The sequence below is a fragment of the Carassius carassius genome, chromosome 18 (genome assembly GCF_963082965.1).
Source record: "Carassius carassius chromosome 18, fCarCar2.1, whole genome shotgun sequence".
Classification (NCBI taxonomy): Eukaryota; Metazoa; Chordata; class Actinopteri; order Cypriniformes; family Cyprinidae; genus Carassius; species Carassius carassius.
The window spans coordinates 9,523,174-9,551,069 of record NC_081772.1 but is presented as its reverse complement, the minus strand read 5'-3'; the positions used below and the strand labels follow the sequence as shown (position 1 = coordinate 9,551,069).

The following is a 27,896-nucleotide window of genomic DNA, read 5'->3' as shown; positions in this document are numbered from 1 at the left end:
AAAATAACACACAGGGAAAGCTTTTGCACATCAATTTATGTATTTCATATTGCACCACATAAAACAAAAAGGCATTTCATATAAAACAGTAAGACAGTTCCCAGGCACCAATGAAATTGAATGCACATATTATTTACGCACGTATTATAAAAAAAAAAACAGAAAAAACACTCAAATAGGCTGCGTTACAAAATACATATGAAGTTGTCATCATGCACCATATAAAGTCAAGATGTGTTCTAAAAGTGGTACTACAGTATCAAAAGCAAAATAATAATAATAATAAATAACAGGCAACATTTTTTTGCACCATCACATTAGTGTGTAGTGAAGATATTAAGACTGTAAAGTGACATTATTGTCCCCATGGGCACTGTGTTGTGTTGTCATGTATGAAATGTATTTGAAAATAATACCTAATTTCATATGCGAGTCCACAGAGGGGCACCACTATCATTAAAATGACTCTTATATCAGTTGCTTTATGTAAACATATGCAAAACTGAAGGAAATCCTATTATGGATGACAATAAAACAAATACATGAGTTGCAGCTAAAGCTACACAATATTTTACTTCCAGAAACTTAAATCTGAACAACAGTCATGCATTAAACGGACAGATTTGCTTTAATGTATAAATAGATGTTTTAAACACTCTTAAAATAACTCACCTACATCACTGAAACAGCATGCACCTACTGGAAAATCCTACTTTTGTTATATTGCACAGAAAACTCAATGTGGAGCCAGATTCTTCAGTGTTGACAAGCAATACACAGTAGGCTAAATTATGTTAAAACTACCTGATCTAGCTCAAAGTGAAGGCTGCAAATCATAGCTTCATTGAGAACATTCAGCTTAAAACACATTCAGGCTTGAGATTCACATGGAATGGAATAAATATCCACATATTACTGATAATGATACGGATGATGAAGAAAATCAGTATTGTGGCTTTCATTTGAAATGGTAAAGAAACCTAAGTAGCATCTTTTGAGATCCATTTAATTGGTTTTCATAGCTTTTAGGTCTTTCCTGACACTCTCCTACCGTGATGCCGTGTAACCGTAATAAAACTGCTCATCGGGCCGGAAGCCGTGAGCCGTGGCAGGACGCGCTGGAGTCACACCTATCTGTCCGTACCCGTCTGTCAAAGAACTGGAGGAAGAGAGACACAGCCAGCTGTCAGCCAGTCACATCAGTCAATCACAATAACTAACATAAATCAGGTCAATGTATTTTGTTAGGACAGTATATGGGTTAGATAAAGGTTATAAGCATCACTAGATGGCGCTATGATTCTGCAAAACAGAGCTACCTAGACTTAAAACAGAACTGCTCCAATCCTACATAGCTAAATACTAAATAAATAATAATCAATTACATTTATTTACTTTATATCTAATTTATGTCACAAATTATATTATTAACACCAGGAGTGTTCACAAATTAAAAATTAGATTTCAATAACAATAAAATGATATTACATCCTTAAGGCAAATGACAAACGGTATCATTTCATATTATATATGATATTATTCACACCAGGAGTGTTCACAAATTAAAAATTAGATTCTTAAACCGTGAGAATTATATTAATTCCTCAAGGTAAATGACCAATGGGATGATGTCACATCAGCTGGAATGGACTAGTATGAAGCCCCTAAATAACCATCCTTCCAACTTTGGCCTGTATTCTTAAAATATGGGTTGTTTGCCTTGCCCCTTCCAGCTCTCATAATGCTGTTGTTTTTAGACCAAATCACTTCCAGTGATGGGTTACACGTGCTACCCCCTTAACTCCCAGTACACCCACCCTCTCTGGGCAGCAAGCCTGTCTTTAACCTCTGAGGTACACCAATGCTGTCTGGGGAAATTTCAGACATTGTTAAAAGCTTGAAGAGGAGAGGTTGGATGTGTTGGAAAGAGTTTGGGTGAAACCGAAGCCTATAACTAACTAAGTTTCAAAGGGTTGATGAGAAGGAAAAGGCAGTGTGTTGTAAATCAGATGATCACTACAAAGAGTCTCCAGGTAAGAGACAGGCCTTAAAAGTGTGTGTTTGTGTTACAATCATTCTTGCAGTGAATCATTCATCCCAAAGGGATGCTGTCTTCCTTTCCAGGAAAGCTGAAAAAATGACATTTCCACAGGTTTCCGCAAATAATGATGTTTCTAGTGACTCAAACCAACCTTTTTTCCATCTAGAATCATTTGTCTAATCATTTAATCTAAACCAAATCAATTGAGATGTAGATGCTGTTTATCCTTCTTATGAAACACAGCCGTTGGCCCTTTACACACAAAGATCACAGACACAGTGCACTTGGTGATAACATGAAGATCTGAGACTGACACAGGCTGAAAAAAGATCCCCATGTCTGGCCCCAGTGGCCCCTGAGAGTTAACACTGAGGTGAGATCCTGTAAAAAAAAAAAAACACCCGGAAACCTCTAAACAGGAAAGCATCTGTGTTGCCGGTCTCTTTTCTTCCTCTGGTGCCCAGAGATGATAATTCTGTTAAATTTGCTCACCCTTACGTCTTTCCAAATTCAACTTTATTTCTTTCATGAAACACAAATGGAGAAAAGAAGGTGCTCTTTTCTATAGGATTACAAAACAAAAAAAAAAAGTTTAAAGCACCATAAAGTATTTTAAAAGTATTTCTATATAACAGGTTTGAAATAACACAAAAGTGAATGACAAAATTTATTGTAATTATTATTTATTTAGGGTTATTTAAATCTCAATCAAATAAATATTAATTCTTAAAAAAAAAAATAATAATGATCCCAAACTTTGAACAGTAAATCAAAGCAAGTGTTATCTGCAAACAAATGATGCTAGACTTTTTCTCAGAGCTGACTTTAATTATTTAGCCATTTGTTCTATTACTTTAAACCGACTGGTCTCTATTAGTGAGTATATGAAGTCAGTTCCCCTCAAGTTCACACAGGTTTCCCAGCAGAGAAACCCCAGGTGTAGTTCATCACATTAACTTACATCAACTTACGTAACGTTTGCTAGCAGAAATAATCTAAAGAAAGCTAAATAAATACATTCCATTTGTTTTAACACTTTTTTTAATGCAATGTCTTTTAAACATTTTTTGAGGCTTAAGTGTCCAAATACTTCTTGGGGGAATTTCACATTTCCTGGTTGGCCCTGACAATGTTTTACTAAAAATAATGTTTTACGCTTTACTGCTTTAAAATCATTTTATTTTAGTTTAAAATATTTGATTAATGAACTTTTTTCTAACCATAACATTCACAATAAAGAACTCCTATTTTCAAGCAAATGTAGCCAAGAATTTGTCCTCTTCATCTAGAACAACTAAGCGTTCTTTATGTGCTAAATGAAAGATTGCTCTGTGCTATTCTATAAATAAAAGTGATTCTATAAAAGGCTTTTAAAAGAGCCTTTCCCAGTGTGTCTGGCTCCTGGCTCATAGGCTGGAATTCATTATTGTGTTAACCTGGATCTCTAACACCATACGGAGCAAATGAAAACCACACTTCCAGGCTGCCCAATTCCCTTTGCTCTCTCAGTGTATTCGCTTACAAAGAGTTGTGAAAAAAACCATGGCTTCCTCTGCTGCCCCCTCCCCCTCGTATTCACTTGCACCTTATTTTTCAGCGCCTCTTCCCTGACTTCACGTCTCCATCCTTTCCCTCACAGACTGGTGTATAATTTAGCGAGCTCTCCCTGTTGTTAAGTCAAGCCACCTTTATTTATATAGCGCTTTATACTATACGGATTGTGTCAAAGCAGCTTTACAGTGTCAAACAAGAAAACAGCTAGTCAGTAATACAAGAGGACATAAACAAACAGTCAGTTTTTCAGTAAGATCAAGTCTATTTTCTTCTTTTTTTTTTAGACCAAATGCAACCTATGAGTAACCTAAGCCTAAAACCTATGAGTGTCTAATCATTTAAAGGGGTCACTGTATTATCATTAATGGACCCATATCAAATAATCCCCTCTATGATTACTGAGTTGAATATTTGGAACTGAGCTCAAATATTTTGCACAGTGCTGTGACACAAAGTGGGCCACACCATAAATCATAGCATCAAGTTTTCATCACATTAGTGCTTTGTAGAAACCCCTAAACAGTAGGTATATGGCAACTGAGGCAGATTTGGAAAAAGCTAAATAGAGGGAGCTGTGTTTACTCTCAAAGCTGAGGGTATTACTGTTGGAGGAGTGCTGCGGCCTGCTGGGAATGCCGGAGGAATCTTTGACGCAGTACTTTTGAGCCCTACCTTGCTAAAGCCAACAAAACTGGCAGACAAAGATGTGTGTGTGTCTGTGTGTGTGCAGTAATAACAAAAGCCAGTTTGACTAATGCATCATATTTAAATGTACCTGCTGGGGAAACCCTGTGGTCCTAACAGGTCTCCATTCTGGAAGTCTGTGAAGAACTCTGGACTAATGGCACCATCTCCTGGGATTATTCCATCTGCATGAATCACAGAGAAACCAACTATCAGTAGCACCTCTGTGCTAAGGCATGACAATAGATACATCACATTTCTCATAATATTTTGCATTTATTATTATTATTTTTTATTATTATTAGATTTTTTTGTATTAAATATCTAAAATTTGAATTGTAAAAATTAATTATAAAAATTACGTTTGTTTATACACTGGATTTTTAACCAAATTACAGATTACAGTATGCTGGAAGTAGCCATCAGAGGATGAGATAATTGCATTAGTGAGAAATTGAACAGGTCTTCCTAATAATCCTTTAGGTGAGTGTATATATATATATACACACAGTACAGACCAAAAGTATGGACACACCTTCTCATTCAAAGAGTTTTCTTTATTTTCATGACTATGAAAATTGTAGAGTCACACTGAAGGCATCAAGGGCTATTTGACCAAGAAGGAGAGTGATGGGGTGCTGCGCCAGATGACCTGGCCTCCACAGTCACCGGACCTGAACCCAATCGAGATGGTTTAGGGGTGAGCTGGACCGCAGACAGAAGGCAAAAGGGCCAACAAGTGCTAAGCATCTCTCGGGGAACTCCTTCAAGACTGTTGGAAGACCATTTCAGGTGACTACCTCTTGAAGCTCATCAAGAGAATGCCAAGTGTGTGCAAAGCAGTAATCAAAGCAAAAGGTGGCTACTTTGAAGAACCTAGAATATGACATATTTTCAGTTGTTTCACACTATTTTGTTATGTATATAATTCCATAAATAATTCCACATGTGTTAATTCATAGTTTTGATGCTTTCAGTGGGAATCTACAATTTTCATAGTCATGAAAATAAAGAAAACTCTTTGAATGAGAAGGTGTGTCCAAACTTTTGGTCTGTACTGTATATATATATACATAACTGAAATCATGTCTTTTTACCCCAGTAAATATTATTTTTATTGAAAAATACACATTTAGAATCTCGAATCTCACAAAAGCACAAAAGGAAACATTTAATTAATTATTAAATATATCAATACTTTCTGTCCATAAATAGGTTTGAAACAAGCAGCATTGTCAGATTTACAGTAGAATTACCAGAGCACATATCTTATATATGGGGCCAATATGGGGAGCAGGGCTTGTGTTACTCTCCCAAATAAAATCATGTCTGATTGCTTAGAAAGATATACACACACACACACACACACACACACATATATATATATATATAAAACCCTAACCCAAAGTATGATGACACGTTTGAAAAAATAAAATAAGATTTAAACACCCTATTCATAAGAACTTCTATATAAACGGCTATATAAAAAAAAAAAAAAAAACGCCCAATATAACCTGCACTGTAGAAGAGGTCCGGCCGTTCCAGGATGTCACCATTTTGAAGAAAAGGTTCTCCATCGTCTCCATACATGAAAGGCTCTGCCTCATCCATCTGTCGGTTCTCCACCATCTCCAGCCACTGAGAGTTATGCCAGCGAAACTTCTCACTCTGGATCTTCTTGCCCCATTCCACATCATATTCCTACAGACACAGACAGAGAGAACAGCCAGAATATTAGCACAGGACACAGAAAGGCACTGACATACTGAAGATGTTGGATGAATCAGGTGTGCTGTGCTGCTCGGCAGACAGATAACATGGTAAGTTTTTATTTGAACTCTACAGGGACTGAGCGTAATAAAACCTCTTTGAGGTTGGTGGAAATAACTCAGCTAAGCAACCCGGCTCTCTGATTAATCATCCCCAGACAGGGTGGAAGGCCTGGGGCTCTGATGGCCACCTGAGGCCTAGGCCTCAAACAGGCCTCATTGTCACCGGTTTGGCACCACCAGCATGCACACTGACACTTTCTGCCATGCCAAAAATTCATCATTGTAAAGCATTAAAGGCACCACATGCTGCACTCCCGTGGCCAATCACAGTGATGAATGTGGTCTGATACCCCGGCTAATCAATCTTGAAGCAGCTGAGCTCATGATGTTACTGAACATTTAGATCCAGAGCAGGTTTGGGTGTTTTATAAATAAATCTGGGGAAAAAAAAATCTAAATTCAAATTTCAAAATTATGAATGACTTCTCCTGTCTGGGTATGACAAGATAAAGTAGAAAAACATTCAACAAAAGTCATCAGATTTCACATTTTCATATTTGTATAACATAGAAAAAGAAAAATGGGATGATGACCGACAACGTGTATGTGAATGTGTGGTATTCAGTGGATCTGCGCTCTGTCCACCATTCCCATGTGACACTAAGCAGGCATCTCCTCCTCTCTCTTTGATGTGGCTCCCAGCTTTAATGGCCCTTTCCGATCAGATGTATGGAACACTTCCCATGGCCTCAAGACCAGCCCTAATTACATTAATCTGAGACCTGGGACAGATCACATCTGACAGAGCTGCTTCAGAATAGTTTATACACTTAACCCGCTAGCAACGGTGTTCATCCAACAGTCTCTTATGTCAAATGACTCCGACTATAAACCAGTGATGTGTGTGTGTGTGTGTGTGTGTAGGGGGGGGGGGGGTTTAATGTATCAACATAGAACTTATTTTTAAAGTGATAGTTTCATTCTTACATGTACTATAATAAAATGTACCATTAGGCCCGAGATTCTTCACGTCAGTGTATAAATACTGAGATACGCAAGAAATAATCGTAGTCTTAAACAGTCTAATGACAATTTCTGTGTCAAGGTTTTGGGTTCTAATCTACCCTTGCATGATTATTTTTCCATTATTAAAATCAAAGATGTTTATCAGTGATTGTATATCATAAGCAGGGACATATTTGTGTGTACTTTGTTTTGTGATTTAACCAGAATGCACAGATAGTTTCTGCAATGTCATTAAGCGATGGATTGAAGCCCTCATGTGTGAAGAGCCAAAATAGAACATTCCGTCAAGCAAAAACACTGGTTCCTCAATATGAATTGAATGTAAAAAGGGTTACATGCACATAATGGCTATAATAATTTGTTTGACCATTACTAGGCCCCTATGCCCACTGAAACAACTTGAAATTGGTGAAAGACAGCTCACTACTTGAGGTACAGCTGATTTATACTCACAGCAATGATGTCCAATGTATTGTCACACACTTTGCGTATTTCTGCATTTTTGTCATGCATCAGGTCAATGAGATATGCTGGAGCCTCTGACAAGAAAGCAGTCAAGTACAAAAACCCTAAAATAGAAACCGCTGAATGACAGAGCAACAACATCATCATGCATCTGCAGGTTTTACAAGATGAAGGATACGTGTTTCTTTAATGATGACATCTCGGGTGGCCTGGTGAAACACCATTTGGTAAAAGACGTACACAATCTGACAGACAAACTCATCATCTTCTTGCTGGGCTGAGGATAGAAAGAAGAGAGAGATTACTATTTCTCTTTTTCCACTAACACATGTCAACTTCAGCACATGCCCTTTAAAAGCAATCTGAGCATCTACCTACCATTCAGCAGCTCTATTAGAGCAGGAATGATGCCTGATTTGGCCAACATTACGGCACAGGAGTCATCCATTGAGACCGTGCCAATCATGATCACCACCTCCAGAATGAGGTCATCCTCTGCAGAGCCTACATAAGAAAAAAAAGTGGAAGTCATTTAAAAAAAGACCTTGCAATTAATATTCTCATGTATTTTCCATTGTGATGTAAAATAGTAAAGTGGACTGAGACAGACCTGGTTTGAGGTGGTCTTTGAGATAAGGCACCAGATTGTACTCCTTCAGCACAAGCTCCCAGTCAAGATCAGGAATGGTAAGATTGGAAAGAGTTCCTAAGCACTCGATGACAAACTCTTCCTCTTCCTTTAGTCCGATCTGAGCCGCTAAGTCTCCAACATAGTCCTCAAACACATTACATGCTTATTAGTTTTCAATGGAGTAAACATCAATGAACATCTCTACAATAAACTTCATATGTATGGATGAATGTATTCTCATTTTTGACACTCACAATGAAAAGATTTTTAGAAGGTCCATCATGCTGAGATATATTTCGGATCATCTTCATCATTAGAGGATCTTTTAGCTTCAGTGCTCTCTTCATTAGCATCTTCAGGCCATTGCCTTGAAAAAAACCCATTAAATTAAGCACCTAGTCTTCACTTCACTGTTTTTTGGTTGCACATTTGTAACTATTCTCACCTTCACACATGATCTGGGCATTCCTCTTGTTGGCAGCCAGGTTGATGCAGAAGGAAATGAGCTCAGCGTCAATCCTCTCCTCACCACAATCAAACAACATCTTCATTACCTGACAAACAAAACACAATGAATTAACCATTAACCATTGCACTTGCATATCGCACAAAAGATTCACATTTTGATATAGCCATGTAAACTTAATGCAAGTTTAACTTTGAAAAAACATCTCGAGACTTTATAAAAGTGAAAAAAGTGACGTCACATACGGACAAGTATGGTGACCCATACTCGGAATTCGTGCTCTGATTTTAACCCATCCAAAGTGCACACACACAGAGCAGTGAACACACACACACTGTGAACACACACCCGGAGCAGTGGGCAGCCATTTATGTTGCGGTGCCCAGGGAGCAGTTGGGGGTTCAATGCCTTGCTCAAGGGCACCTAAGTCGTGGTATTGAAGGTGGAGAGAGAACTGTACATGCACTCCCCCCACCTACAATTCCTGCCGGCCCGAGACTCGAACTCACAACCTTTCGATTGCGAGTCCAACTCTCTAACCATTAGGCCACGACTTCCCCAGTGGGTGTGATGAGTGGGGCGAGGCAGAAAGCCGTGGGAATGGAGCGAGGCCGGTGGAGTGAAAGTAATAAGGAGTGACACCTGTGCCACTCACCGGTCTCGAGTGCCACAGAGGAGCTCCGGAAGGATAAAAGGAGGAGTGACAGCAGTGCAAGACGAGAGAGGACCAGACCTGGGTTTTCTCTCTCGTCTTGCACTATATTTAAGCATTCTGTACTAAAGAAACATTTCTTATTATGATCAGTGTTGAAAACAGCTGTGCTGCTTAATAGTTTTGTGGAAGCTGCAATACATTTTGAGGATTTTTTTGATGAATATTTTGTAACATTTTAAATATATTTGTTGTCACTTTACTGATCAATTAAATGCATCCTTTCTAAAAAAAAATCTGGTTCCCTCATACCCATAAGCTTCAAGCTCAAGTGTGCCCTTCCTTCTTGAAAGATCAAACTCAACAGTCAGCAGCTGACTTGAAGTCCTGACCCGCCTAGAACTTTAATCAAACCTGCCTTTGTCCCACTTAAAAGCTGACAGACCTTTTTTAACATTTTTTCCAAACCCCCGTACCCAATTTGAAAGTTTCCCAGACGTCCAGGGGTTCCTGTTTTTCTCAAGTGAATCCGAACTTTAGACACAAACCTTACATGTCACTCTCCATTAGCTTGGCTAACATCACCACACCCCGAGTGGAAAAGAGAACCGGACTCTGCTACCTGAGGGGACGGTAGGGCTTCAGGAAGGGAGCATGGGGGAAAAGTGTACTGGGCAGAGGTCCAGACCAGGGTTGAAGTGGTCAAGGGTTGTCAACATCGCCCCCTGACGTTAACAATAAGCAGGAGGCCCGGAGAGAGAGTGAGGAGGCAGCGGTGAGTATGCAAAGCATACAGTCCCATTCTGAGTATCACATAGCAGCCGCCCTGCAGCCTAAATCACTGTGGCTAGACTTACTGGCACCTGCCCTGCTTTCACATGCAACATCCAGTCGCCCCACCAAAACCTTGGTAACCCCCAGCCTGCTGTCACCATGTTTCAATCTCTCTAGTCACCCAATTTGTCTATGAAGGACCTTTCTATATCCTTTCTTCTTACACATGTCTGTTGGTTCCCTATTCGGTGTAACTGAATGATAACTATAATCTCGAACATGCTTCTGTAACCTGTTTTAAATGTGAAAAAAATGAATCCTTTCCCTTTTTCGTCTTTCGCCAAGCCAAAGGTGAAAGTGACAACACTACACAGGGTTCTCACACCTTTCGACTGAAGAATTTTCATGCCTTTCCTGTTAATTGTGATCAGTATAAAAAACATACAATTATTAGTTTTGTAGTTTAATGTTTGATTTGGCAAATCGTTAACGAAATCGTTATCATTAACGTTTTAATGAAAATAATTTTTATTACTGTCATGAAGCATGTTTTTGGTCTTATCAAAAAAACTCAAACTAAAATTTCCTTTGATAATTAAGCTTTTCTAATGTGAATCTGAAAAATAAGACTATTTACCCCTTGGTTAACTGCTTGTCAATCAGACTACTGTATTTTTAGGACTGTAAGTCGCACCTGAGTATAAGTCGCATCAGTCCAAAAATACGTCATGATGAGGAAAAAAACATATATAAGTCGTACTGGACTATAAGTCGCATTTAGAACCAAGAACCAAGAGAAAACATTACCGTCTACAGCCACGAGAGGGCGCTCTATGCTGCTCAGTGTATGCTACAGGAGAACTGAGCAGCATAGAGCGCCCTCTCACAGCTGTAGACGGTAATGTTTTCTCTTGGTTCATTTCTCTTAGTTCATTTCTCTTGGTTCATGTCAAATTAATTTTGATAAATAAGTCCCACCTGACTATACGTCGCAGGACCAGCAAAACTATAAAAAAAGTGCGACTTAAAATACGGAAAATACGGTACTTCTTAAGATAATCTTAACACAGGGGCAAGGTTTATGCAGCAGGCCTTAGGTGATGAAATTCTATGGTGCAAATCTCACAACAGACACATTTACAGTATTAAAGAAATTCAGAGAGGGCCAGTAAGTGAGTTATCTGAGACATAGTGTCTACACCAGATATGAACAACGCTCATGACGCATGACTCAAGAAAATGTGACAACAGTCACACTCGGTTTAGACATGGTGTGAGAGTGGATATAGAGCTCTCCTGTCCCATGCTATAAGATCATGCTAATGCAGGCTGACCTCTCACCTGTGGAATGCAGTCCGTGTAGGCAAACATAGACTTGAAACGGTCATCCATGCTGATGTGGTACAGAATGCACATGGCGATCTGTCTCTGCGCTTCGTCTCCTGAAACACAAATACACACGAGCCATGAATGGACAGACATACTCTCTGCATATTCAAGGTAGCCTTATCTAAACACACAGCAGGATAAACAGGACAATTCGAGGCACAAGTGTCCCAATATTTACAGTATATAGGCCCTTTGCTAGTGCCAGAATCCGTGTTCAGGATTCATGTCATAGGAAACTAGGGAGTGGAATGAGACACTTTTTTTGGCCATTAATGTTGACCTATGCTTCCATCCAAAAGTTTGTATTTTTTCAGTTTTGTTGGACCGAAAGAAATACTGTTGTTCAGAAAGGGTGAATTAAATTGAACAAAAATTACATTAAATACTTCAATAACGATACAACATTTCTGTTCATAAAAAAAATCATCAAAGAGTTCTGATAAATGTACCACCGTTTCTACAAAAGTATTAAGTTGTTATGTTTCTTGAGCATCAAATCAGCTTATTAGAATGATTTCTGAGTTTTTACTTTATTTTTAATCAAATAACTGCAGTCTTGATAAGCATAAGAGACTTCTTTCAAAAACAATCCTAACCTCAAACTTTTTAACAGTAGTGTTAATATAGAGAAAACAAATCTGCAAGAATTATTTTGTTAATCTTTGTATTTTTTATCTGGTATTTATATCAGGACTGAGTAATTCTGACCCTGTTAAAGCACAGTTACCCTTCACAAAGCAGACTGAAACCTGGACCTGGTAAGAACCTGAAGGACCTGAACCCTGACTTAATCAGACAGACAGACCCAGACCCCGAGAGAGGGAAGAGGGGGCGGGGATGGGTCATAGCCAGCCACAAGCCCTTTAGGCAAGGTTATCTCTGCCTATTGGAACCAGATGTGCTCCCAGAGACCCCTGAAAAGAGAAGGGCTTCTCCATTTAATTGGGGAAAAAAGGAGGAAGCATAAATTTTACTGCGATTAATAACTTCAAGCCAAGCTGTTCTGCACCGCGTGCACCACGACTAGCCCACACATGTGCTTCTCATTAGTGAAAGACACACACAAGCATACAAACGAGCTCTAGCACACACTCAGAGGTCAAGCACAAACACAAACACACACACACACACACACACACACACACACACACACACACACACACACACACACACACACACACACACACACACACACACCAAACACACACACACAGAATTATCGCCTCGGCCTGCATGTCGGGGGAGGAAAACGGGGGATCCTTTATGATGATGGAGGAGAAGGGCCTGTTAAAATGTTCAAAACAGCCCTGGAGCCTGGGAGGGAAAAAAAGCCCATTAAAAATTCATTATCCTGTTCAGGGTGTGTTTAGTGGGTGAACAGGAGAGCTAAACTTCAATTACACCCCAGTAAGATTTAAACCACCCAACCAACATAAAAGCCATGGCAGCAAGGCCTTCAGGAGACCACTACAACCTTAACGCCCTTGTCCTTCAGAGTTGATTGAGACATTGATACACACTAATGGTAAACAGTAAGGGATGGGCCAAGTTGGTCCACTAGCCATTAACTGATTACTCAATTAGTGGTATTGACTTGTTTATCTCTCTCTCTCTCTCTCTCTCTCTCTCTCTCTCTATATATATATGTATATCTATCTCAGGCCCATCAGAAGGATGGAATAACTGGGGGGAGGGGGGGCAGTCATTTTACTCCCACAGATAAAAAAAAGAAATAAAAATAAGCTAATGTAAAAACCCAAGTAAATTATATTGTACAAAATGTCAAAATTACATGTTAGCAAACAATGGTCACAGATTGAAAAATAATAAGCAAAACTTTTTTTTCACTTCACTCCTGTTTCTGCCCTTTCTTTTCCAAATTGTACATATTTTAACCTCATCTATGTTATCCAGCTATATAACATTATCTAAATAAACAACAATATACAGTTCTTTGCAAAAAACACACATTTAAATATTGAAACCATAAAAGAGGCACTGGATGGCGTTTGTAGGTGCTCACTGCTAAGTTCAATGCAAATATATGTGATGTATTAGCAGTGGTGTGCTGTGTAACAGGTGAAATTTGTTCTTTACTGCACTTGGATGTAAACTCTTCCTGTACTGCAAAAAAATATTTTCTTACTCTGTAGGAAAGTATTGTTTTCCAGTACATATCTAAACATTCTTATATCAAGACACACTTGAGAAGCAAAATGACATGTTACATTAAGAGAGTTTTTTCTTAAAATAATAAAGTATCTGTCAATGAATAAGGAAAAAATAAAGTTTAGTTTCTTAGCCCCTTAACAGATATAATTTTTTGTTTTAAGCAAAGACTCAAAAAAAAAAACATTTCAAAAAAACAAAATGTAATATCTTATGTCATTTTGCTTCTCAAGCATATGTAACTTAATATAAGAATGATAAGATATAGATAAACAAGACAAAAATAATCATCATAAGAAAATCATTTTTTTGCAGTGTGATTTGAGAGGGAGTTGTCAGTAAGTGGGTTCTGGTTATGAGGTCATTCTTTAAGGAGCTTTGAGAGGATACCAAGCTTCACTTTCATCTTATCAGCAAGGTCATGACCCTCAAAGGGTCTTCTGGCAGGAGAGCAGATAGGAGCTTCACTCGGTCCACTATGAAGATTCATGAGGCATCTGTAATACTCTGACAGGACGTCATTTTCTTACAAAGCAGACCTGAAAGTTACACACACCTTCTTCCAAAAATACATACAAAAACATCACATCATCTAAAGGACCATTAGCTGTTGGCAGCCAGTCCAAAGTGTTTATAAAGAATGAGTAGTTTTATGTGTCTGACGGAGAGAGAAAATCTCCGTAAGCCGCTAAATGTGGACTTCCTCTGTGCTGGAAGAACAACATTTACTTTAGAGCTGAAGCTGTTTTTTTAACAAATAAATTACATTAATTGCATGGGACACACCACACCCCTGAGGCCTTGCAAAAAAAAAAAAAAACACATTGTTGGTTCTGTGTAGTCCATGCACCATTCGTGTGTTTCATTTCATCTCAGGAAGTGGTCTTTGAAAGACAGGACAGAGCAAGACTGTAACTGCTTTATGAGGCTGAGAAAGGTTTGCTTCCTCAAACACAACATAAACAACAGGTACGTTTAGCAAGACTTATGCTGTCTCAATGGTTGTAACCTTTGTTAGAGCTGTGGTGTTGTTTGATTAGCAGACAGAAGCAGGTATTGATAGGCTGCTGTCTCTTTAAGACCAAATGCACGGACCTAAGTTAGAACTGATACACATCTGGCTTTTTTCTCAGCAGTTTACGTTCACTTAAGACATAACCAACTGTGTTTACCAGAATACTTGCCAAATTGGGTATTTTAACATAGCTTTGTGTGTATGTGTTCGTTCAAGCACAAATAGACGTGAAAGAGTAATCAATGCAGTGTTCTCGCGCTGTCTGAATTGCACCTCTCTCTCTCTCTCTCTGTGTGTGTGTTTGAGCACTTCTGCTGTGCGCACAAAAAAACAATGTGTGTGTGTCCCGATTCAAGACAAAACACGTGCAAATGATAAACTTTCACTCTATGATGGTTAAATTTAACAGTTAATCTGTCAATTACTTGTGTGCCAAACCGTGGGTCCTGGTCTGGATCTACAATCTGTTGCACCCTTACTATTAGTACATATAAAATAAAAAAATAATATTAACATTTTCTTAGTAAAAACAAAAATCTATAAGATAAAATAAATTGTCCAAAATTGGATTTATAGAGATTAGAGTTATATATAGCTTAAAAAAAGCACCAAAAAAAGATTTTGATCCCTACTATGAAATGAAATGAAATAAAACCGTGGAAAGCAGTCCAAAACACCTTGAATCTTACCTAGCAGTGCGGTGAGTTTGGGCAGAAGATCTGCCTGCACCATCTTGCTGCGGAGGCCCGTGTCAAAGGAAAGATTAAGGAGGAGGCGCAGAGTGACGTTCAGGAGATCTTCATGTTCACAGGGCACCAGTTTCGCCAGCTTCTCGACTGTATCTATCTCAGCCTATCAAAAAGAGAGGGATGTATGTGCCTGAGCCTTTGCTTTTGCTTGTTAACACATCTGCCTGTTCCAGCTGTGGTCAAACACAACCACAGATAGGCAGCCCAGCAGAAATATGATCCCCATTAAAGCCACAGTTCACAGCCTGGAACTAGTTTTCAAATCAAGCCTTCAATGTTAATAACTGCCTACATCTACAACCTTACTTTCACAGTCAGCGTCAAACAATGGGCGAGAACCATCATCTCCATAGCATTTGTCAAAACTGTAACAATCTTTGCTCAGCTGCCTTTACAAATGTGTTTAATTTAGAAGATCAGAAATTAGCTGATTTATGAATCAAAATAAATGACTGCTGAGATAACCTTGGTTCTAGGGTTAAGTGTGTGATTGGTTGCAGGTGGAGGAAGTGTGGGATAAGTAGTCAACTACACAGTACAGCTAAACTGTCCTGAAGTAGCACAGAACATCATATAAGCAACAAATCATGAAAACAGGTGTGGCTGATTTAGGAAGTAATAGGAAGAAATTAACAACTGGGGGGTGTAGACTTGAGGGGTTTGAACCTGCAACCTTCCAGGTTACAATCTTTTAACATAGCTTTTAAACACCCCATGAAATCAAAATGGGAGTTCTGGGGATATTAGTCCATGTCTGTAAGCTTTGAAGACATCCCTAAATTAATGTCACTTAAAAACATATGAGAGTATTACCATGTCATTCTTATTTTCTAAGAAGATACTGAGTTTTTTGAGGAAGGACACCACCAGCACCAGTAGCTCCTCACTGTCTCTGTCCAGTGTTTTCACCAGAAGGTGGACAATGTTCTTGTTCCTCATCTTCAGCTCCGTGCGGGTGTCCTCAGACAGATTCAGCAGCAGGTACAGAGCAACTGATGGCATAGAAACACAAGCAGCAAAGTTATCAATACATTTTCAAATCTTTATTTAAAGAAGATAATATTGAAAGCATATATATATATGTATATATTTAGTTCAAATTGTATATACACTACCATTCAAATGTCTGGAGTCAGAAAGATTTAAAATACTTCAATTCAGCAAATATGCATTAAAAGCAATACATCAAAATTTGATGCATTAAAGACTTATTTTTACAACAATAGAAATTATCTCTAATACTTGTTGTTTTAAAGAACCCACACAAATCAGTTATCAGTTTCCACAAAAATATACAACGGCACAACTGTTTTCAGCTTTGACAAAAATCAGAGACCTGCATTTCAGCCCGAGCCCGACGTGGTCTGACTTATTTACGCCCTCAGGGCCAGGCTTCAGGTCAATTTTAATGTCATAGCTCACACGCGGGCCGGACATTGGGCTTATTTTAGGCTTCCTTTTCTTTTTATATTTTAGACATTCATTAATTAGGGTGATGGAAAAGAAACGCTGCAATGGTTTAATCGACCATGCTACCGTGACTGTCAAGACTGGCTCTCACTGTGTTCAGTGTTAAAGCAGCATAGCAGCAAATGTGCCTACAGCACAGCTGGAAGACTTTCAGAAGAAAGCAGGACTGGATTAAAACTAAGGATGTCCCCGACTAAAGATTACAAACAGAACTCTAAAATAATAATTATTTTCAAAAGGATTTTCTGATCACTGCTCTTGTCTTCCATTAATAAGAAAATTACAAGCATCATCTACAGAAAGACAACTGATTTTTAATATTGTATTGAACAGTGCATATTTATAAAATCGGCCACAACAATCATATTTGGCATCAGTATCAGCCTGTCTAGTCAAAACACTTCTTTAAGCTGTAAAATGAGACATTTCTTTGTGGATATGTGGGTAATAATGTGTTCTACCTCTCAAAAGCTGTTCCTGTTTGGTCAGCAATCCATGGTACTTCTTCAGGGCTTTCTCGTACTCCTTCTTCAGGTTCTGATTGTCTGGGTCATCGTCCCGTTTCAAAAAGTCAAGGACCTTGTCTATTAAACCCTTGTGTTCAGAGCAGTAATTAGAGGGCAACATTTTAATTAAAAGATAACACCCCTTGGCATGACTTTACCGTAACTCTTTCTCTGACATCCCATCGCTCTTTCACCTATGATCCCTGCTACATTGAAAGGATATCAGCCTTCTTTTTCTTCAGCAGTTCGTCTTGCCATAGGTCATAGCGCTTCAGCTCATGCTCAATTATGCTCATGCACAGCACTCCGATCTTGTAGTGAGTGATCAGGCCATGGAACTGGGAGAAACTGGAGATAAAAAGCATGTTTGTTTAACCTTCACCGTGTTTCCAACCATGCCAAAATAAAGCCTCAACCCATGTCAAACACCCTCGCTCACAGAGAGTATATGATGAATCGTAACCAAACCATTGCACAATAACATCGGAAGGGCAGAGATTCAAGAATGATTCTAGCTTTCACATTTACCTACAGCCTCGCTTTTCATACGAGTCCTGACAGCAGCTGATGTGACGTATTATGAGAGAAGTATTTACTATTATGATTCTCATGTAAGAAAATATATTCTCGCCATTGTCATTGTTGTGTCTCAGCCATCAAACTGAAGAGCGAGTCTTGGCTAGAGCGTGCAGATGTGTAGCCCGTTTACCTGGAGAAGCAGAAGAAGACGTAGATGATGGTGGTTGCCAAATCAACACTCTGCTTCCAGTCTTCCCTCAGGACCCGGGCCAGCGCCCCCAAAGCTGTCTCTGTGGGAGAGCAGACAAATAAACACTAAATGCTTTCATTGCTCATGAAAAGAACTCACGTTGTGAATACAAAGTGGCAACGGTTTGAAAAATGTGACTGCTTGTGAAAATTGAGAATATGTTATGATGGGAGAAATCAAATGACACTATTTTGATGTAGATGCTAATGGGCAAATATTTGGTGGAAATTGTAAAACAGGCTGTAGAGCCACAAATATAGAGTTACAGAGGCCAAAGTGGTCAGAGAGATTGAACACATGAAAGATAGCAGAAATAGAAGAAACATCCTTTTTTATGAATAGACCCTCATTTTCTGTTTTATTAATGTTAACTATTAGTGGCATTTACATTTAGCATTCAGTATCCTTGCTGGATAAAATAATTTTTTTTTCTTTTTTAATCTTACAGACTGACATTTACGGTAAAATACCGGCAAATGTGGTTGCCAGAACTTCACCGTAAAAAATAGGGTAGCAACATTTTAAGATAAAACCCTAATGTACACAACTGATAAGAAAAAACTATAAAGAAACAAAGTTATTTCAATTTGAAAAAAAAATAAATAATAAAACATAAAATATGAAGCATCATGCAGGGAATACTGAGAATGTCATTTTCTGTAAATTCACCATAAATTATACAATGACTTTTTATTGTTCACTTCCAAAGACTGTAACTTTAAAAGTATTTTACTGTAAAATTACACTGAATTTAATCACAGTTATTCTTCATATATAGCATGGAAACTTACTGTTAACCAATTAACAGGTTTTTACTGTAGCATTTTTACAGTCTTTTACTGTTAAAATCACAATCATTTTTTTACAGTGTAGGGTTCAAGTCTTTGAGCTAATGTGACAATCCCTTTTTCATAAAGGAAAGGTCAGAGGTTAAAAACAATAGGGCATACAGATCCTTTTGTTATGAAGGAATGAATGAGGTACGTATAATAATGCAATGAGAATGACTGTGAAGAGAGGATCAAAATATCAAATATGGCATCCTATAAAAGTAGTTGATATTTCACCCAAAAATTTAACATTTGTCATAATTGACTGAACCTCAGTTTGTTCCAAATTTCTATGACTTTCTTTCTTGTTTTCAAACCCATAAGAAAACATCTTGTAAAAGGTTAGGGTCCAGCATTGGAGCCCACTGACCGTCATCGCACAGACAAAAACAAACACTTAAACATTTTTTAAAATACCTTCTTATGTGTTCAACAGAAGAAATTAAGTCATACAGGTTTGGAAGGACATAAGGGTTTTCTTTTTTTGGGGTGAACTATGCTTTTAATCATACAATTTTACATGAGATCAAATCCAGGCTTTTTTATATTGTAATGTAAAGGTATTTGAACACTAAAAATGCAATCCTAAACTGTTTAAAAATGACTCGTTCGAGCCATGAGCTCCAGTTCGTGACTCACCGTTCTGCAGCAACTCCTCCAGGTTGTCAGGGTTACGGGCCAAATGGAGGATGAGTGTAGCTCCTCTGATCTTCTCCGGGATGTCCTCATACAAGAGCTCAATATAGTCATCTATGCTATTAATATTGGCCTCCTCATCAAGCTACAGGACACAAGATAAAGCATTAGGTGAGTCAAAAATGGTTGAGAACTATCATATGTGACACAAAAACAATGAAACAAATGCATATTCATTTCAGCTATACCTCCATGCCTTCAAAAGGAGTCAGATCTCTTGGCTTGATCTGTTTCTTCTCTTTCTTTTCTGAGTAAACAAAACATAAACAATCACTAAAGTACTGAAGCATTATCTATTATATTATTACCCCATTCTTCTTCGCATACCTGCAGATTTCTTGCGTTTCTGCAAGTAGAACAATAACTGTTCCACCTCAGGAAGTCTGGAAGGGGAAATGAGTCTACACTCCTCCACGACCTTCCGTGCCAAAGACGCAATGTCCGTGTTGGAATTCAGGCTTTTCAGACGGATTCTGCAATCGGAGGGAAATTTTAGCTCTAAAAATCGACCGCACAATCAATTTGCCTACTATTCCATTTATTTAAAGGATCGTACATCTTCTGGCACTCCTTGCGCTCTCCTAGCATTGGGTCTCCCATCTCCCCCAGGATCGTCGCTTCCACTTCATACTGGACAACAAGGGCTTTTTCTGTGGGGTGGACATCTAAACTGCCACCCTTATATTTCCTGAAGACAAAACATAACAGATTACTGCCTTATGCAGTTTTCCTATGATGGTCGATTTATAAGGCTTATAATAAAAATAAAAGGGGTCCTTTATTGGTAAAACAATCGTGATTTGTTTTTGTTTTTTTCCCTGATAGTACCATGTTAAATTTCAAAGCACCTTGTAAAATATTAATGTAAACATTCAGTACGCTTATAAATATAGCATTCGTACTTATATATTTTATTCATTAATAACTATTTAATATGATGATGATCTGGTGATGATGATGATGATGATGATGATGATGATCATACAAACGTCTCCTTCCGACACATAAATACAAACTGATGCCATAATTTGAAAGAAAGGCCTATGCATAAGATTGCCAACACATATAGCAAAAATCTATATCTTACATCATAGAAAACAACATTTACAGGCATATATGGTGTTTTTATGCAGTGTTGCTCAAGCTCCATCAATATACAGTTAATGACAGAGCTCGATCGCATTACACAAACACTCACCGTTTTAAATATCTGGCGTCGTCCGCTTGCATTGTTGCTCATAAATCAAAGCAAATAAACGTGCGGTTGATTTCTGTCAGATATTTTGACGTGTTGTTAATGTCTTCACTGCTTCATCGTTTCTGCTCTGACAGGATGCTGATGTTTGTGTTGCTATGGGTGTGTCCTGAAATTTCGTAAAAGAGCGAAGAAGTAGAAATGGGCGTAAGAATCTCTAGCGCCATCTGTACATTTGGAGGTATGTACCGCTCACTTAGAATTTTACTGTCTATGCTTAGAATACATGTGCTGGCTTGACTGTTGTTGAATTAATTTGTATCGAATGTATTTATACGTATAATGTTTTTCTTCAGCGCATTTTATTATATATTAGTTCAAGCGTAATTAAATAAATTTCAAGCAAAAATTATATAGTCCTTATATATAATTAGCTATATTATAAAAAGCTGGACGTGAACTAGCTATTAACTTAGCCTCTAAAACCTTAGAAAACCCGTCTACAGTATTTATTGTGTGGTAAAAAATATAAATAATCCAAGACATTTAACTGTAATATGTAAACAAAATTTTATTAATTTTGAATCTGGCTTCATCTAATGTTCAGATTTCTGTTCTGGAAATTTATGCAAATTAGTGAGGTTTAATTTTTAATTAAATAACGCCTCATTTACATATTTAGACATTACATTTCAGAAAACGTGTATAACAAAAAAAAATCTTATTGTATAATGTGATGAATCAGCTGGGCAAGTATGGTGGTTTGTGATATCTATTAAGATTTTTTTAAAACCTCAAACAAACTGTGACAATGTTTGCAACATTTACCCTTTTAAATATGACTTTTTTGGACCAGCTTTGTAAGAACTGCATTATTTAAAAACAGTCTTCTCTAATTGCACTGAGCATGCTTTTCCAATTTTAGCACTGGTTCAGTTTTGGTTGATTGAATATCACATACACTAAGGTGATGATCATTTGGCAATTTATCCAAATTTAAATCTGCAGTCATATGAGCAACACATGGCCCATGAGCTGACATTACTAAAAATGATATCTTATTTCTCTCTCGCTCTCCCTCTCTCTGCTTTTTCACACAATTTGTATGAGTAACTCTAAAACATTTCTTTTAGTGAATTGCATTTTTCTTATTGTAACAAACAATAAGCAGCAACAGCATGTTCAGATTAGATCTGTCTTTGAACTTTCCTCACCACTGTGAACTTGCCACCAATACTGTGTATACAAAAAAAAACATGAGAAGGCAGTGCTAAGAATAGCCACTACATAAGCCGCTTGTCGCTAGCTGTGAATGAATGCATGACTCTCTGGTTCGTTTTGGTATGCACTAATATGCCATTCTGTGTCTGTGGAACATAGGAGAAGGAGCTTCTTCTGGAACTCGAGAAGAAGGCCCCACCCATTTTCTGAGGCAAGCTTACCCAACCCTTTCTCATTCCTCCACCCCAGGCCTAAAGCAGGTGATCTGATAAGATGTGGTAGGTTTAAGTACTGCTGAGAATAGAATAGTAGAGTAAACAGAATAGAGTAACCAGAGGCCCACAGATATTGCAGCACCGTGGTGACTTTAGCATTTCTTCCAGAGACACCTTGAGCTACACATTATCTGTTTCACTTTGAAGAAGATTCAGGATGTCTGATTCCACCTCCATTATGGAGTTTAGTGGGACGCATCAAGCTTTCCGAGACCGCTGGGCAAAGACAGATGACGAGATGTGCAAGCACAGTATGTCTTTCCACTTGCACAATACACTGAGGAAGGAGTTCTTCGCCAGTTACCTGTACCTCCTGGAACAGATTCCTCTGGGTAAGATGTGGGTGTGGGTGGCACAGTGAATTGTTTGTATGAATTATGACCTTTTGAAGATTACTGATATTTATTGTAAATCTTGTTGTGATGAAAACTGTAAGGTAGACATTTTAATTATGGAGTCGTGGTGTTGGAGTATGAAGTGCCAGAGTTGTCAGTATTTGGCCTGTGACCATTAGTATTCATGTTATTAGCATTTATTTCCCTATTAAAGCTGCTTCAAAATGATATCTGAAAATACGGTTGAACAACTATGCCCGAACCATTACACTTTTACACAATTAATTTTCACTGTACATATAATATATATATATAGCAATCAATGTTATTTTAAGCATAATTGCACAACCATGTATGTGCATCCTGCATATTTTACATTACACTGAATAATAAAACATCAGCTGTGGCTTTACTATGTTGGTGTATTGGCAGGAATGACTGCTTGATTTCAAAGTATTGGAAGGCTTTGGAAATTGTGGTTAAGTGTTGGTGAAACATTGAGAAAACATTAAAAAACTTAACAAATGATATAATGATTTCTTTCAACAGACACAATCATACCCATTTGCATTGTTACTGATGAGTTTGGTGTGGCATTAAAAATAAGAAAGCACAACGAACTACACATTTTACCCTTAGCCATTACCCAGGTAAAACAATATAGTTAGATAGTCAGATATAATTGATAGTTGGTATTAAATTATATTTACAAGAATAATGCATAATGCAATATATTTGAAATAGTTTTTATAACATTTAGAAAGTGTGAACTATACTCTAAAAAGGTAACTCTATAAAACATCTTCCAGGTAACTAAAAGCTAGCAATAGCACTTGCTGCTATCATCCAAAAATAAGCCTATATAATGTATGGTGTTTGTGGGAAGAGTAAAGCATAAAATTGAAAAAACATTTACCCTATTCAGCACGATGGAAACTGGAAATGCCTTGCAAAATTACAGCAAAGTACAGTGAATTTCTTCATAATGAATTACAATAAAATTAAGCATTAGCAGCGAAAATATTTGTAATGCATCATACATGACATAAACTGTGTTTTAGACTAAAAGGGAAGACAATCATTAAAATTTTTTGGAGGACTGAAATTAACCCATCAGTGTTTTGTGCTTAGCTTAAAGGGATATTTCACCCAAAAATGAAAATTCTGTCATCATTTACTCACCCTCATGTCGTTCCAAACCTTTATGATGTTCTTCCTTCTGTGGAACACAAGAGAATATATTTTAAAGAAAACAGATTTTCTATACCCATTGTATGGAAAAAAGCACTGATACATTTCTCAAAATATATTTTATGTTTCACAGAAATAGTTTGGAATGACATGAGAATGAGTAAAAGGATGTAAATTGATTTTTCTCTTTCACAAAAAAATGAGTATTAATGTCTGTTTAGGCTGAAATGTATTCTAATACTAGCAGGTTGTTTTAATGTTGCCTCATAAACCAATAAGGCAAAGCAGATGAGTGCTTGTCAAGCTATAAAGAGGGCCATTAAAAATATACAGGTCCAAAATAAAAGAGTCCACAGGGAATCACTACCCCGTGTTACTATTTTTGACTTTGGACGAGTAATCTTATGGTTCACATGTCAAAGCCTGCTCGTAATTTCAGTATCATAATTCACTCGCTCACCCAGTTTTCTCACCTGTAGCCCTTTAGCAAGGTCTTGCCAGTAATCATCCGGTGATCTGATGTTTGACTCGAACTTTCCAAGCATGCAGTGACTTAATAACTGGTCTGTCCTTTTAGTGACCAGCTATTCGAGAGAGCAGATGTTCCAGCTGAACTTCATAATGTGACATTAGACTGCTGCTGACAGAGTATCGCATGTTGGGTTGCTTTATCTAACCCCCTAAATGTGCCAACAAAGCATTCCTTTGCAATGTTGTACTACAACAGTGTCAATATCAACAGTATCTTGATGCTTTAATCCAATTTGCAGAAATTCAGATATTTTGCTCCATAAACAGATGTTATTTATAACCGGTACCTTAAAAAAATACTTATGATTAAATGTTGTTGTGAGCAGTGAATAAGAAGATACAATTGCACTGAAACTTCATCTCTTAACTGTACACTTTCCCTTGAGGTGCTTTGATCCCACAGAAGACGGGATCAAATATAGTTGTAGTAAATGTAGTTATATTTCAACTACAACACAATATTAGATTTTAGTAATTAAATTAATGGCTTATTTTTCTTATGTAGTCTGTGAAGAATTCAAAATTCTCACAAAAACCTGAAAACTTTTATGCATTGTTTTCTTCACTGCCTGTATGTTTATTGCCCTACAGTGAAACTCTATGCAGTGACTTGTGAGTACATTAAAGGGGAGAAGCAGTTTTACTACAGGGCACAAAACTTCTACAAGGATGTCCCGGCATCAGAGGAGGGCATGATGGGAGATTTTGTGGAGATATCAGAGATTGACCTTGAAGGCTCAAGACAGTTCCTGAAGAAGTTTCTTGTATGAAATTTTACCCTTTCTTTTGAAGTAACTAAAACAAAGATTATTGGAGTATGTTTTACAAGAAAATACTATTTCAGTCTTTCTACTTCAGAATGTCATGTTTATTCCAATGCAATTATTTTAGAAATTTCTAAGTGATAACTGTTTCTACGCCAATTTTTTTCATTCATTTGTTTTCATACATCAGTTAAAAAGAGTACATTATATATATATATATATATATATATATATATATATATATATGTACACATAATATCCTATTTATCAGATACAGTCTATAACAGCAGACAATCATTTTCAATTGCCTATTGCCTTTTCACTGCTCACACACACTTTTTAGATAGCAAGACCTCAAGATCAGAATGACCAAACTGTACACGTCTCTATTACACTATTTGAACATGTGGTTAGTTAACACATCCAAGCTGACAAATTGCATTTGCTTCATGAATAGTGTTCAGCTGTTCTGCTGAAACTTTGACCATGAACCTGGACTAGCGCTCATAATTCTTTGTTGTTTTTGAACACCAAAACAAATGGAAAACAATTAGATGGATCATATATTATGTGTTTTATTATTATGCATATTCTTGACAGGGTCCAGGAAAGGCTGGCACCAAGCGAGCACTGGACTGTGGCTGTGGAATCGGGAGGGTGTCTAAAGGAGTTCTGTTTCCTGTGTTTGAATCTATGGAGATGCTTGACATGATGGAAGAGTTCATCCTCCATGCTCATGAGTGTTACCTTGGAGATTACGCAGACAGAGTTGAAGCATACTACCTTTACAATCTGCAGGAATTCATCCCACCTACAAAGAGATACGATGTCATCTGGCTGCAGTGGGTTGCCTGTGAGTGAACTGATTGTTTTCATGGATTATTTTATTTTATGGAATATGTATTTTGTCTGCTTTTGTCTTACTGTCTTACTTTTGTTTATTTTAGTAGGACCAGGCTATCTTTGCCCATTTGCTGTAATAAGAGCAGCTGAATGCTAGTCAGAGTCTTTTAAGTATACAGTTTCATCTTCCTCACTCCAGTCTGTGTACATTTGACACTGGCAGCAGATATTTCTACATGAAACTGCTTAAAACCATATAATGATAATACATTAATTCCAGGTGGTGACAGATTTTATTTTAGACCTAACCAAATTGACCAACAGCAAGTAGTTATATTTAGTATCTGCTAAATGACTTTTGGACTGTGGACATTTGAAATGTATACACTCTTTTTGTCAAGGATTCACAAACTATCTTTAATTTTTCAGGTCATCTTACTGATAAGGACCTGATGGAGTTTTTAATGCGTGCTAAGAAGAGCCTGAGGCCAAATGGTGTGATCATCATCAAGGATAACATGGCGCGGCAGGGCTGCAAGCTGGATCCCATTGACAGCAGCATTATTCGCCATCTGGACATCATGAAGAACATTATTCAGACAGCAGGCCTTACCATACTGGACGTGGAAAAGCAAGAAGGCTTTCCTGAGGTCATTGTGCCTGTATGGATGATCGCCATGCACTAAAGGAAAGACTTGGAAAAAGCAGAGTATTTTTTTTTAGATGAATGTGTTGCACCTCTGTATAGTATATATTATAAATGCATAAAATTATATATTTTTTAAATTCCATTTACCAGCTGACCTGTAGTAATTTCAGTGTAAGGAATCAGTGTTTTTTTATTTTTTTATTTTTTTGTGATCTTTCCAGTAGCTTTTGCAGTTTCGGAAAGCAATTGAAGCAGGCTATTTTGTTTCTACTTCATAAAACATCTAAGGTTAACATCACGTAGAAGTGCAAACATGTTATTTTGGCTTTGACAGAAATCTGTGGTGTAGATTTATATATATATATGTATATATATATATATATATATTCCATTTTTGTTGAAATGTAATACATAGATGTATATAATTGTATCACCCTTTTAAAAAGATGTAATATTTTGTACATTTACTGTAGTATCTTAAAGAAAAATAAATTATTTATTTATTTTTTTACAAGAAAATAATGCTGTAACTGAAAGAATTGTGTCATTATAGTCTCTTTTTGTTATTTAGAGTACAAAATGTTAATCATTCTGAGTAATACATTTAAAAAACTGTATCAATGACATTTATTTTATTACAACAATAAATCATAACAATACAGAAATAAATCATTGAACTGTATTAATGAACATTTTCAGAGACATTGGTCATGATGTCTCCCAAATGCTTTAAGTTGTTGGACAAGTATGTCTTTTAAACAACAACGCTTTCCAGGTAAAATGGGCAAATATAAAATAACTTACAGTAATAGGGGATCTTTGCTTGCGTACAATGCTGAGGATATGATGATGAGCATTTGTTGGATATTTCCTGTAAGTATTCTTTGTGTCTCTTAAAGCAGATCTCTGCTTCACATATTTAAAGAAGGAATAAATAATGTCAAAAAGTTCAAAACTTCATTGTATTTTCCCAACCATGAAAAACCACACTGTTTAGGAAAATGGCTCTCAGATGGTGTCTTTGTAGAGAGGAAGGGAATTATCCCTGGTTTTGACAGACTACTCTTTTGTATCTGCCTTGTATCTGGGCTGTGTCCAAATCTGTCAGAACGTGTCTGCATAAAGAGCATCAGCAAGTCACCTCAAATATTCAGCATGTAAGCCTCACAAAGATGTCTTGAGCAGTGCAGTGTAAAAATTCAAGCAGGTCCTTTTCCCCGTGAATAGGCGGTTT

The 27,896-nt window shown here is 37.4% G+C and overlaps 2 protein-coding genes across 3 annotated transcripts; one reads left to right on the top strand and one right to left on the bottom strand.

Annotated features, from left to right (window-relative positions):
* Positions 1-17: 17 nt before the first annotated feature.
* Positions 18-21,027, bottom strand: LOC132092307 (kinesin-associated protein 3-like). The gene is made up of 20 exons (XM_059498483.1): positions 20,857-21,027; positions 20,215-20,346; positions 19,986-20,131; positions 19,847-19,905; positions 19,602-19,743; positions 18,073-18,172; positions 17,582-17,711; positions 17,319-17,412; positions 16,201-16,379; positions 15,328-15,490; positions 11,407-11,507; positions 8,619-8,727; positions 8,428-8,540; positions 8,153-8,318; positions 7,921-8,046; positions 7,721-7,819; positions 7,531-7,616; positions 5,794-5,980; positions 4,371-4,464; positions 18-1,159 (listed from the first exon to the last, which is right to left on the bottom strand). The coding sequence occupies exons 1-20, from the start codon at positions 20,886-20,888 to the stop codon at positions 1,048-1,050; spliced, it is 2,370 nt and encodes a 789-aa protein (XP_059354466.1). The 5' UTR covers positions 20,889-21,027; the 3' UTR covers positions 18-1,047.
* A 1,186-nt stretch (positions 21,028-22,213) lies between these two features.
* On the top strand, positions 22,214-27,171 carry LOC132091851 (N-terminal Xaa-Pro-Lys N-methyltransferase 2). Of its 2 annotated transcripts, XM_059497949.1 has the most exons (5): positions 22,214-22,352; positions 22,458-22,681; positions 24,998-25,170; positions 25,771-26,023; positions 26,443-27,171. In XM_059497949.1, the coding sequence occupies exons 2-5, from the start codon at positions 22,507-22,509 to the stop codon at positions 26,697-26,699; spliced, it is 858 nt and encodes a 285-aa protein (XP_059353932.1). In that variant the 5' UTR covers positions 22,214-22,352; positions 22,458-22,506; the 3' UTR covers positions 26,700-27,171. The 2 variants fall into 2 exon arrangements, with proteins under 2 accessions (XP_059353932.1, XP_059353931.1); XM_059497948.1 differs by lacking the exon at positions 22,214-22,352 and having other exon boundaries at positions 22,380-22,681.
* The last annotated feature ends 725 nt before the right edge of the window (positions 27,172-27,896 follow it).